The following is a 12106-nucleotide window of genomic DNA, read 5'->3' as shown; positions in this document are numbered from 1 at the left end:
TGGATTTGTTCAGTTTTCTGATGGCCACTAGCCACACTCGTCTTATTGACCCATCTGATTGGCGGTTATCCAGTTTTCACGTTGATCTTACCTTGACTCTTAGGGTCATCTAAGGAACCAGCAACATCCTCACAGGAGGCATTGTCTGTGGAGACAAAGTTAAACATTTTGACATTCAGAGAGTGTTTAAAAAAAGAGAAGAAGACAGAGGAAGTACGAAGGGCTGTAGGAACCTATTTGAAATAAATTCACTTGCTGTGTCTTGTCAAGAGAGTGAGGTGTAAAGCAGATAACAGGAAAACTAAATGGAAAATGGCAAAGCTGCTGTAGTTTTGGGAGCTTGTAAGCTTCTGTTACTAAACGTGCTGCACTACATTCTAGTAAATAAATGTGGACTGCTGTTTTAGTGAGCTAAACTCGCTGAAAGCTAATACAAAATACCAAGGGTTGCTTGAAATGGTAGCACCCAAAGATTTTTTTTCTTTAAATAGTAAATTCAGTCTTTACAACAACTAGCCTCTTACATAAGGCAGCGTGATGCCATTTGTGTTCCCAATATAAATAATTAAAGATCGCTCGCCACAGAAAAGCTACAAAAATAATCTGAAAGCTAGTTTTATATTTTTACATTATAGTTCTTAAAGAGAAACTGAAATATGCCAAATCCATATTTTTACGGTCAAAGCTTAAAGTCTACAAATTGGATATCCGAAACAACATTCTTAATGTTGCATCAATAATAATAATAATAAATAAAAAATAAACTTTTATATTATTTTGTTTTCTCACCTTTGACCTGAAGGTGGAGCTTAGCCCGCCTCGCAGACGGAAGCGTTAGTGCAGCGCAGTCGATGGCGTTGGTGGACAGAGCCAGCTCCTTCATGCGCTGTCCGCTGCGCCTGCTGCTGCCCGTCATGCTGCCGTCTCCTCCTTCAGGTCCGTCGAGATTCTCCGTGCTGCCCGCCCACTGTGACCCTGAAACACCGGCCACTGCCATCGTCTGCAGCAAGTCGTTCATGGCTGAGTAGACGGACGAAAAGAGGATGTCACAAAAGAATAACTTGCAGTAACTGAATGTTTACAGCCATTTTCTTTGATATAAAATGATTTACAAAATCAGTTTGTGTTTATATCCATTTTAAAAATACCTATATATATATATATATAAGCTAGTAAGTGACAACACAGCAATCATGACTATGTTTGTTAAAAAAAACTAAACAAAAAAAAAAAACCACGTCCAATTATAAATGGGGATTGAAATCTGCCACAAATTGTCTGTGGTAAAATGCAAATAGTTGTCTTTTAGTTTTTGTTTAGAATATTTAACCTCAAGTTGTTCCCCTAGAGATTAGAACTGCATCCTTAAATATTGGTTTTGAACATTTTGCCCCCACAACGGATTTTAATGTAGCTTAATCTTTACAGAGCAACGCTTAGATTTGTAAATCCAGCCAAGAACTGCCATTTTCTGAGACCCATTTCTTACACTTGGAAGCAGGTTTATTCATATCAAACAGCATTATGACCTTATAGCACAAAAACAATTCTTCAAGAGGCACATGCAGGCGTGTACAGCCATTTTACAATCAACCAAAGTGCATAAAGAGGGGCAGCAGCACAAATCAATTATTTTAACTGTTCATCTTGTAAGACGTCACATGTTGTCTTTGTGCACTTTGCTTTATTGAGCCGTGTTATGAGATGGCAGAAAGGCATGAAGACATGCAGAGCTGTTCGGAGCTGCGAGCAGCACTCGGCAGATCCGAGTCAGGCGAGTCCATGTCAGCAGAATAAGATCTGAAATGCAGCACGCTGACAGAATGAGAGAGTGAGACACAGAGTGAGACAGAGAGAGAGAAAACAAAAGGCTCCATTTCAAGTCCTCCATGGTAAGTGCGAGTGTTGATCGAGCAGTCGGTGATTCATGCCGTAAAGATCGGAGGAACACACAGCACAGGCGCATGAAAGGCAAACCCACAGGCTTCCCCCACTATCTCACCTGAACAGGCAATAGCTCCACACACAACGCAAACACCCACAGCCTTTCATTCAGGATGCGCAAAAATGAAAATACAGAGCACAAAAAGCTGCCCGACAAGTGTGACCAAACTGAAGGCTATTGTCTCAAAATGCAGAATGTGTCACAAGGAACACATCTACATAAGGAGAAAACCCAGAATGTTTGAGGTTGTTTTGTTTTTGTGTTGTTTTTTTTCTATTTCAGAAGCTAAGACATTTATCTGCAAACGGTGAGAACAAAGTGAAACAAAGGGCTTAAAATACTTTACAGGAGAAAGTGGAGGCATTCAGAAGAGAAAGTGAGGAGAACTTGGGTTACAAGGAAAGAGTTGGGGGACAATAGATCACTGATGTAATCAGGTGTATTAAGGGGGACTACTCCGCCTGTATAATGAAGGTTTAGCTTACAAGTCTTATGCAGACATCTAAAACATACAATAGAACCAGACAAGCTATGGCATACATCTATAATATTAAACAGAAGTGCCATAGTGTCACTGCCCCGCTCTCATCACCCTGACCATCAGTGACCACGCCCTCTGTTTCTCCTACAGTGATAAGAGGTACTGGAAAGGCTAAGGTGGCGGCTAAACGGAGGTCTTACACATCGAGCGTCGGTAGATGGCCTTGTCTTTGTCTTTGTCCTTGGATCTGTTCCTCATGAAAGGCAACCTCTTTAGAGCTGTCCAAGCACAGCCAGAGGCAGGCAGACAGTCAGACAGACAGACAGACAGACAGGGAAGGGACAGCGACAGAACAAACCCAGAGAGGTGGAGGAGAGGAAAATAAAGAAAATAGGAGGGCAAAACACATGGATGTTGTTAATGTCGGCATAACCGGAGCCAGGGGAAGACGTGAACAGAGAACTTGGCCTCAACTAGGCAACATCAGGCATAACATCTAAAGCTGGATCAACCGGAACCAAAATCAGACTCTCCACTACATTGATATACATCACTGGGCTGGACGTCACAGGACAATGTGTGCGACACATGAGAGCCATTGCTCTGTCTGAAAAGGACACAATATTTGTTATTAATTGTCAACACTACCACAACTATATAATAAAGTCCAATGGCATCACATTTCGAGGATCAGGAAAAGGTTTTAATTTAAAGTGGGAAATGGGTCAGTAATGCTACCTTGACTGACCACACTAACGCACATGTGCTCTGCAGTTCGGTGCATTTTGGTTCAGTTAACACTACGATAAGGTGACCCCACAAACCTAGTCTGACGGATCATCTGTACAGCAGATGATTAAAAAGCTAATTAACCCCAGCTAGTGTTCCGACAATCACTTATCAATGATCGCAAAATAAACACGAAGCCTGAAAAGCTGTAATAGACTGAATGTTCTGTTCTTTGTGTGGAAGATGTTTGGTATCCACTCCTGACAACGTTGAACGTAATCTCTGCTCTGTGGGCTAGTGGAGCTGTTGTCAATTGGTTTCCAAGGCAACGAGTCTCTGTGTGTGTGTGGGCGTGTGGAGCAAAGTCGACTTGGAGAGCGAGAGAAAAGAATACGAGTGGCTTTTGGTTGTTTTTTGCCTTTCTTTTACTTTTCAATAAACAAAATCTGGACCAATTGTCTCGTTAGTTCATAAAGTGTGGTGGTATTCATAACCAGTCATCAAAAAGGATGAAATATTTCATATATTCTGTATAGAAGCCAGAGTTTGCTAAATTATAACAAACTATGGTTCCTACTGTGGCTATTATGTAAAATCTAATTATCCGATATAAAAGAGAAATTTGCTTAGTCCTTTTTTTGCAGCTTGACAGAACTGACAGAAACCAAAATGTGTATATATTTATATCTATGGCGAATTCATATTGTACATATTAAAACTTCTGCAATTTTCTCGACTTTAATTTAAGCCGTATTAGAAATCGGATAAGAAATAAAGGTGCTACAACCATTTTTGTGACACATTTGTGCTCATGATGCATTGAAACACAGTGGTTTTTTTGGACATGACTATGAATAGTAATGGTGCCTGTAGATGTTGGAGCTGGTTCAGTTAACACTAAGATACGGTTAGCATTAGCGGCTAATAAGTACAGTCCAATCCAGTGATATATATTGATGATCCAGTATCAGGTTTTTCAGTCTAAGTTAGAAAGCTGTCCCACACTAAAGTATGGGCAATGTAAAGAATATATTAAAAAATCTAAAACTGGGAAAGTTTTGTTCAGAAGATAAACATTAACAGATCACATCAAGTATTTTTCTTTGTATTTCAAATTGACTTATTAAATGTCAATTTAACATTTCCAGTTTGTAAATAAGACACATCCAAAATATCAATTTACTTAAATTCCACTTTGTTTTTGAGAAATTTTACAGTATTTTAGAGGGCAGGCTTGTATAAATCTTAACAATAAAACAAAAATATAAACATGGTATTCAAATACACATTCACACACACACACAAAAGTCGCAGCATTCCTACATTGACGATCCAAACCTCTAAACACTACTACCTTACAAACTCTCTGCAAGACATTACAATTTTTCAACACGACTGTCGACACAGAACCACATCTAGACGAGACGAAGGTGATGATGAGTATTAAAGGGTGCAATGAGGAGAGCTTCCAGAATTTCTAGAGTTCTCAAAAATCCCAGACAAAGAAAAAAAGAAAAACAGCTTGGGCATTTTCCAAAAGGACCAGGGTTTGTAGCAAGCTGTGCTGTTAACCGGACCGGGTTAAAAACATTACATACAGGTAAAACTCAATAGATTACCACATATTCACTATCAGCCTAATTTGCTTCAGCAATTCAAATCAAAAAGTTAAACTCATTTGTCACGCAAGTGTAGATTTCTGTTTATTTTGATATTTACAGTTAATGAAAAGCAGTAGCAACTTTTTTCTCTTTAGCTCAGGGTAGGGTGTTTCTGGCATTCTCTGTGGTTCAGAAGAAGCTTAGCAGAAAAAATTAGACCTCCGTAATCTTAAATATGATCATGTCAATTCAGTGGACATAAGGAGTTTCATTTTTGAAGTGAATTACTAAAATTCTTTTTTTTTTTTTCTAGTATCTAGTTTATTTACATGCAACTTTACTCTTAACTACTAAACTTAAACAGAAATCTTCAAGGTCATAGATTTACTCCTGCGTCAACAGACAAGAAAACCCTAACCCTTTTCTAAGCTGTGGTAACCTCTTGTAGAGACTAAGTGAGAGAAACCATTTCTTGCACCCTTTAATAGTTTTATTGCTATGATAGAGCGTGATCTTCTCCCTCTTTACAGGTGAACTGCACGTATCAGAAGGTTAACATACCAGCAGCTTAAGTCTTACTTGGATTTTTAGAGATGTTGAAAGAAGTAGACCAAGGTTGCATTATGGTGTAACTGGCTTCCAGCGTTTGAAGCACATGAGGTTCACTTAATTCTGCTTAAAATGGTGGCAACCCGAACAACTCTACCAGAATAAACAGTCGAGCAACAAAGACATGATCAAATGAAATGAAGGAAAACCAGATTTTGATCACAATGTATAAAATTAATGCACAGGTTTACATCACAATGCTTAATGATTTTATTAGAGTAACCACTCTGGCTTTACACTATTGTGAGTTTGAGTATATTGCTCAATTTCCTTCAAATTATTAGGCTTTTTTTGTTTGTCTAAAGTTCACTTAGTCACAGTAGTAAAAACAGATATACCAACACCTATTGTAGTTAGTGGAACATCAGTAATTAGATACCTCAGAATAAATTGTTGGCACTATTAAATCAATGCGGAACATAAATGATTTACAATTTAGCGTTAATCCAAACATTCATAAAGTAGGTTCCTAAAGATTTAAGACTATGCTTGAATATATGTTACAGGTTTTATACCAAACTTTGGACACAGTGCCTTTTACTTAAATACTTTTTCTTGATAGAGACTTAAATCTTTTTTTATTTTCTGTGGGAAAAGAGCCAGACATTTTTGCCAAAAACCCTTTAAGCCAAAGAAAAAAACAACAAGTCTGCCTCCTAATTTTTATTAATATTATACTAGCTGTAGCTTACAGCTTGTTTGAGTTTAAACAATAATATGAATTCTGCTGACGAAGAAAAACATTTGCTGATAAGTGTGCAGCCAGGTGCAAAATCATCGTCCTATGAGGTGGAATACTAACTGATTAAGAAATATTAGACGTAGTTGGAAAATAGATTTCATGACATCTTCCACTTCCACCTTTATTTCATTTTGGTTACCATCAAAATAAGATTCAACAAATCCAGTGCACCTCATGTTGCTCCAAACATGAACGGCATCTGATTTCTTTAGGTCAGAAGTGTGGAGTCGGAGTCAACCTTGTCCTGCTGCACAGCTCAACTGTAACCTCTATGAGTGACACAGACAATGGACTCACAAAGACATGCCCCGAGAGACATGACAGTCGGGTCATTAGCCCCGCCCACCCTCCCTATCCACGGCATACCATTGGACGAACCCTGACTTTGGGCATGGGAATGCTGCCCTCTCCTTCCTTCGCAGAGAAATAAAGAAGCAAGTGAGCGGTTAGGGAATAAAAGATTCAGCCATACTGTACAAACCCACTTGTAACCCCTGCGCTCTTGTCCGTACATTATTAATCAAGAACGTGTGCGTTTCTTTTGCACTCACTCATGCTCCTCTTTTGTGTGAGCGCGTCGTCCAGCGAGTTGGACCCAGAGCCGATGGAGGAGCTGTCCTGGCTGTCCGGAACAAAAGTGAAAACACTTTCCCCCAGCTCCGAACGAGAGGGGGTCAGCGTGAGAGACCGCATCCTCTCCCGGCTCCTTGGCTTGATCAGCTTCTTCATCTTCAGAGTGATCCAGTTGCCACGCCTTTGACGAGAGGTCGCAGAGGTGAAATAAAGACAGCAGCAGGAAGCCATACGTAATGTGGTAGATCATAAGTTACGACACAACGTGACCTTTTCTTGACAGAGTAAATTTTTTATTTTTTTATACATCAGAACACGACGTTGCTTTTTTTTTTACCTGCGTGGAGGCGAAGGATCAAAGAATTTGTACTGGTCCATTATTTTCTCCTCGAGTTTTTCCTTCTGTCTTCTCAACTCGTTTAGCTTGTCTCTAAAGATCGTACAAAAAAACAAAAAAAACAAAAAACCGAGCTTACAAACCAACCATTTTACAAGATTACAGGATTGCTACCATTCTAGCCACTATTTACAAAATAAGTGATTTCTTATTTAGGGGTGAGATGCAAATGTGACAAAATGAAAAATTGAAGGGACACGGATGCCTTAGCAAGGCATTGTATCAAACATTCAATCCAAAGAAACAGCAAATGTATCTTTTGTTTTACATGTATTGTCTTTGCTCTACATGGAACAGGTCCTTGCTCTCCATCGTCTGCTCCAGAAGTGTGCGGTTCTGCAGCATCAAGGTCTGGATCTGGTCCAACAGGTGACGGTTCTCCTCCTCCAAGTTGCCTTTCAGCTGGCTCAACAACTAATTCACACGAAAAGGGAAGACTGGCTTAAAACGAAATCGTTAGAGATTTATCCAAAAACATTCAATAAAAATACACTTAAGAGTCTCATTACCTCACACTGGTTGGTGAGTTTAGTGGAGGTGATGTCCAGCTGCTGGTATTGCTCCTTGAGTTTGGAGAACTCGGCTTCTAGCTTGGTCTGCTCCAGCTTTGCACTGTTCAGCTGGCTCTTGATGTTCTTATGGTCCACCTGCAGACTCTCGTTGTCCTTCATCAGCTGGCGATAGGCTGTGTTCATCCTGCAAAGACGGCACAGACTCTTTGGTGGAAATATGTATTTCAGTGATTCTGAAAACATTCATGTTCCCACTCATTTTCCATTTGAGTGGGAACACAATGTCAAACTTTTACAGACTAAACAGTCCAGATTTAACTCTAACCTTTAACTGAAAAAAAAAGAAGACTTAAAACTGAAACATTTTCCATATGCCAGTTTATTTTATAGCATAAAAAGCCTGACCTGTCGTTTTCCTCTTTGAGCAGTTTGCACTGGTCAGCTGTGGCTTGGTGGCTCTGATTCTCCTGTGCCATCTTGTCCTGTTGCTCCTTCAGGTTTTTCTCCAACTCCTCCAGCTCACCCTTTCTCTGCAGGAGCTGCTTGTACCTGAAAAGAAGGAAAGAAAAATACAACTTGGAGACGACAATTTTATTTTTTTTTTTTTAATTCCTCAAAAAAATGACAGGATATTGCTATGGTTTGACAGAAGCTCACTTGTCCTCCAAGTCTCTGTGCTGTTGCTCCAGGCTCTTGTGGGAGGTCTTCAGGCCGCCGTGCTTCCCAATCAGAGCTTCATACTCGGCCGCCTGCCGCTCGTGGAGCGCCGCCAGCTTCTCGTGATCCCGGAGCAGCAGCTCGTAGGTCGCCCTCAGCTCCTCCTTCTCTCTCAGCGCTCCCTCCCGTTCTCCCTCCACGCTGCTCTGCTGGCTCTGCAGCTGGGCATTCTGGGCCATGAGGGCCGCACTTTGAGAACTCAGGGTGGAGTTCTCCACCTACAGGACAGAGGTGGTGGAGCAGCACCATCACTTAAAACATGCGATTTGTGGTATATTTCAAGTGAAGATGAAATATTCAAAGCCCAGATCTCTGCGAACCAAACATTAAAACCCAAGGAAGAATTTATTGGAGTTTTTGCCTGTAGGGGGCACTGTGTCTGTATGGGATAACCTCCAGCTTGGGAGAGGAAATAAAAAATAAAAAAAACAGGAAGCACGTTTCTTTATCAGTTTATGAGTTCCCTTTGTTGGCCACAGTGGTTTACCAGCCCAACATCCTTCTACAGTAATCACCACAGACAATATTTACACTCTGGCAAACAGACACAATCACACAGTACCTGCCAACATGGAGTGTGCCGCTATATATACAACTCGCAGCAACCTACTTGAACATTTTCCAGATGCAGTAAGCAGCTACAGTGTGTCCCTGCCACACATAAGAAAACTTTGAAAAGCTGCCCAACTGTGAGAGCAAATGTAAATCCATAGCAGGGAGCAAAGCCGATTGGCTGGACAACTGCACAACCTGAGATATCTGTTATTTTTGATGTACACTCCTGAACAGGCACCACAGCATTACTATAATATAATATACTACTATGATATAACCGGTATGATACAAGGTCACATTAATGATAACCACGTTATTCTGAAACTAGTGAAATGTTCACAAAAAACATTTTCAACTAAAGTCCCATTCACAGCATTAATTGATTTGCATTTTGCTACAAAGTATTTCACCTGTGTAGCATACTAGATTGTGTTCAACTGGATTTTTCTTTAAAAAAACCCCCGATGTAATTCACATCTTCAGTGGAAGGCAAAATAAATGTTGACAATTTAGACTTCTAATAACCATAAAGACAGAGCTTTTGTTGCTAGTGTTCCTCTTTAATTCCCGATATTAATAGAAAACAACATTTGGGATGTTAGTTTTGCTATAAATATCTATGCAATGGTCTGAAACAGCAGTGTGTGGGTCTGAATCATCCACACATACACCACTGACACGGAGCTCACCAAGCTCCTGCCATTGTCAGGATTCTGGCAGCGTTGACACCCAAACATGTTTCCACTTCGTTACACCAGGAGGTTTTGCTTTCATGTCCAATTGGTCAAAATCGCATTATCACATGGAAAAACTGAACTCATCACAGAAAGAGATCCATTAAAATTGAATCATTATATACATGCCTGCCCTCAGAGGATGAAGGGTGTTGATAGTGAAAAGGTTGCAAAACTATTAGAGGACTTTGAACTTCATGAGTTCAAATCATTGTAATGCACAAGTAGAAATAAAACATTAAAGTGTTCATCATGCTGAACTTATAAGGGAAAAGAGTCACTTTATGACTTAAATGCAAATACTTGAAAAAAAATTCTGTTCCTCAAAATACATAAGTAATATAGACTAACTATTTAATGTTGGGTTATTTCTGGTTTTCCCTGTTTGTATGATGGGTTTACCTGCAGTTTGGCATTCTGTGTCTGCAGAGTGGTGTTGTTCTCCTGTAGGGAGGCGGTCTGCCTCTGCACCGCTACAATCTGCGCCTGCAGGTTGGAGCTCTGAGTTTCCAGTTGTTTGAGTTGGCTTCTCAGAGCCACTTTCTCAGCCTGCAGCGTAGCATTCTGAGGGGAAAAGCACGCAAACATCATAATGTATAATAAAGAAATTTGGAAATGGGGGAGAGGGGGAGAAAAAACAAAACAAAACAAAACAAAAAAAAAAACACACCTGAGAAATCTAAGATTCATTTAAACTTACGTTTCTCTCCACTTCAATTAGTCTGTCTTTGACTTTCAGCAGCTCCCTGGTGGCTTCATGACTCTCCTTTTCCCATTTACTGACAGTCTGGGAGTTTTCCCCTCCTTTCGGGGGAGAGCTGTGCACCATCCTTTCCTCCTCCTCTCTCTGGCGAAGCGCCTCATAGTTTTTCTTTACCTGAGGTGAATCAAGTAAACCATCAAGCTAAATACCTAAACAGTGTAATAACTGCTGCAGGAGAACATTTTTTAAGATGTTTTGAACCTTAAATTTCAAGGTTTTGTTTTTGTAGCACACTTATTTTGAAGTTTAGGTTCAAGTCTGCAAAGAACAACTATTTTTTATATTATATTTATTATAGAAGCATGGATTTTGCTTACCGTTTTTAGCTCCTGCCGAAGTTGCTGGTTGAGGTTGGAGGATTCCTGTAATCGCGCCTCTAAAGCAGCGATTTTCTCCTCCTTGATCTCCAAAGATGATTTCAGAGTTGACTCCAGCTTGGTTTCAAGCAGCTTAAACCTTGGAAGGTTAAAGTAGTTATGCATTAAATGCATAAATGTATCGCGACAATTTGGAGAAAAAAAAAAAAAAAAAAAAAAGGTCAATTATCGTTTCACTAAGTACAGGATGATTCTGGCTTGGAAAATATAGGGGAGAAACATCCCTTCCAGTAAAATGGGTCACTATTCTGATCGATGTAAAGGAGTTTAATTTTGAACCAATCATTGTTTACCTGTCATCGGAGCTCTCATCATGCAGGAGTCTCTCTTTGTTCAGTCCAATTTTCTCCAATTCATGAGTAAGTTTCTCAAGGTCATTATTCATCTGCTGCGTCCGCAGTTTCTCACTCACAAGCTCCTACACAGACACACAAAATAATACACGTTGAGCATCTTCTAATATAACCCCACATTCACTTAACATTTATATAAAGACAACATTAAATGACTTTGAACTAGAGTAAAGCTTTAATCTGCTGAATCTTCCCACATACATAAAAATGTTATTATTTTTTTTAAAAACAAAAACCTCTGCTTACCTCTCTTAGTGTCATCAGGGTCTTCTTATCTATACTGCCCTGTTTGACCAGCTCCTTGTTCTCTTTCTCCAGGTCCTTGACTCTCGTACACGAGTCCCTGAAGAAGATCATCTCCTTGCCCATGGTGCGGTTCTCCTTCTCCAGGGCGGCGATCCGCTGATTGCCGTCATCCAGCTTGGAGTCGCGGATCTCGGCCTGCTGCCTCAGCCGCTTGTTCTCCTTCTCCAGAAGCTTCTTATCTTTCTCCAGCTGGGAGCTTTCCAGCTCCAGAGTTTTGTTCTGCGAGTGAGACAGGATGCAATAAAGTAAAGATGGATGCTAACTGCGGAACATTAGCGTAGCGATAACGGCCTACCTCCTGCTCCAGCTGCTCCAGCCGTTTACTCGAGATCTTCAGTTCCTCCAGGTTACGCTGAAGGGTTTGATTCTCAGTCTCCACCTCTTGCAATTCTGCCTCCAGCTGCTGGATCTTCTTGCTGCTGTTCTCCAAAGCCTTCTGAAGCCGCTGGTTCTCTGTGTCCAGACCTTGGTAGCTCACCTGGGAAACAAATGTGTGGGAAAAACTTGAACACTGCGATCATTTTTGAACTGTTGTGTTGAAGAAAGCAATTTGCTGATAGAGCAACATCTTCAGAGCAGTGAGTAAGCCAAAACTGTACTAAAATACATACAGTGTGCATTTAAGACAATATAAAAAACAGAAATGTTGTAAATATGTTCTACCCAAAACTTAATGCCATAGTTTTAGCTTCACCAGATTGAAATTCTGTAA

At 40.3% G+C, this 12106-nt stretch overlaps 1 protein-coding gene across 5 annotated transcripts in view; it reads right to left on the bottom strand.

The window, feature by feature from the left end:
• LOC122842381 (girdin-like) overlaps positions 1-12106 on the bottom strand; it is a 61909-nt gene that overhangs the window by 5191 nt on the left and 44612 nt on the right. For 3 of the 5 annotated variants that reach the window (XM_044136181.1, XM_044136183.1, XM_044136185.1), the window contains exons 18-33: positions 11690-11872; positions 11335-11613; positions 11029-11153; positions 10676-10814; positions 10296-10472; positions 9998-10159; positions 8247-8524; positions 7995-8138; positions 7587-7773; positions 7346-7491; positions 7018-7110; positions 6659-6861; positions 6474-6521; positions 2627-2704; positions 790-1020; positions 92-145 (exon numbers count right to left, since the gene is read on the bottom strand). In XM_044136181.1, coding sequence (XP_043992116.1) covers positions 92-145; positions 790-1020; positions 2627-2704; positions 6474-6521; positions 6659-6861; positions 7018-7110; positions 7346-7491; positions 7587-7773; positions 7995-8138; positions 8247-8524; positions 9998-10159; positions 10296-10472; positions 10676-10814; positions 11029-11153; positions 11335-11613; positions 11690-11872 — 2527 coding nt within the window. The remainder of the gene's footprint in view (positions 1-91; positions 146-789; positions 1021-2626; positions 2705-6473; positions 6522-6658; positions 6862-7017; positions 7111-7345; positions 7492-7586; positions 7774-7994; positions 8139-8246; positions 8525-9997; positions 10160-10295; positions 10473-10675; positions 10815-11028; positions 11154-11334; positions 11614-11689; positions 11873-12106) is intronic. The other 2 variants (XM_044136182.1, XM_044136184.1) reach the window with 2 other exon arrangements.

The sequence above is a fragment of the Gambusia affinis genome, linkage group LG13, assembly GCF_019740435.1.
Source record: "Gambusia affinis linkage group LG13, SWU_Gaff_1.0, whole genome shotgun sequence".
Classification (NCBI taxonomy): Eukaryota; Metazoa; Chordata; class Actinopteri; order Cyprinodontiformes; family Poeciliidae; genus Gambusia; species Gambusia affinis.
This window is presented reverse-complemented; position numbering and strand designations above follow the sequence as displayed.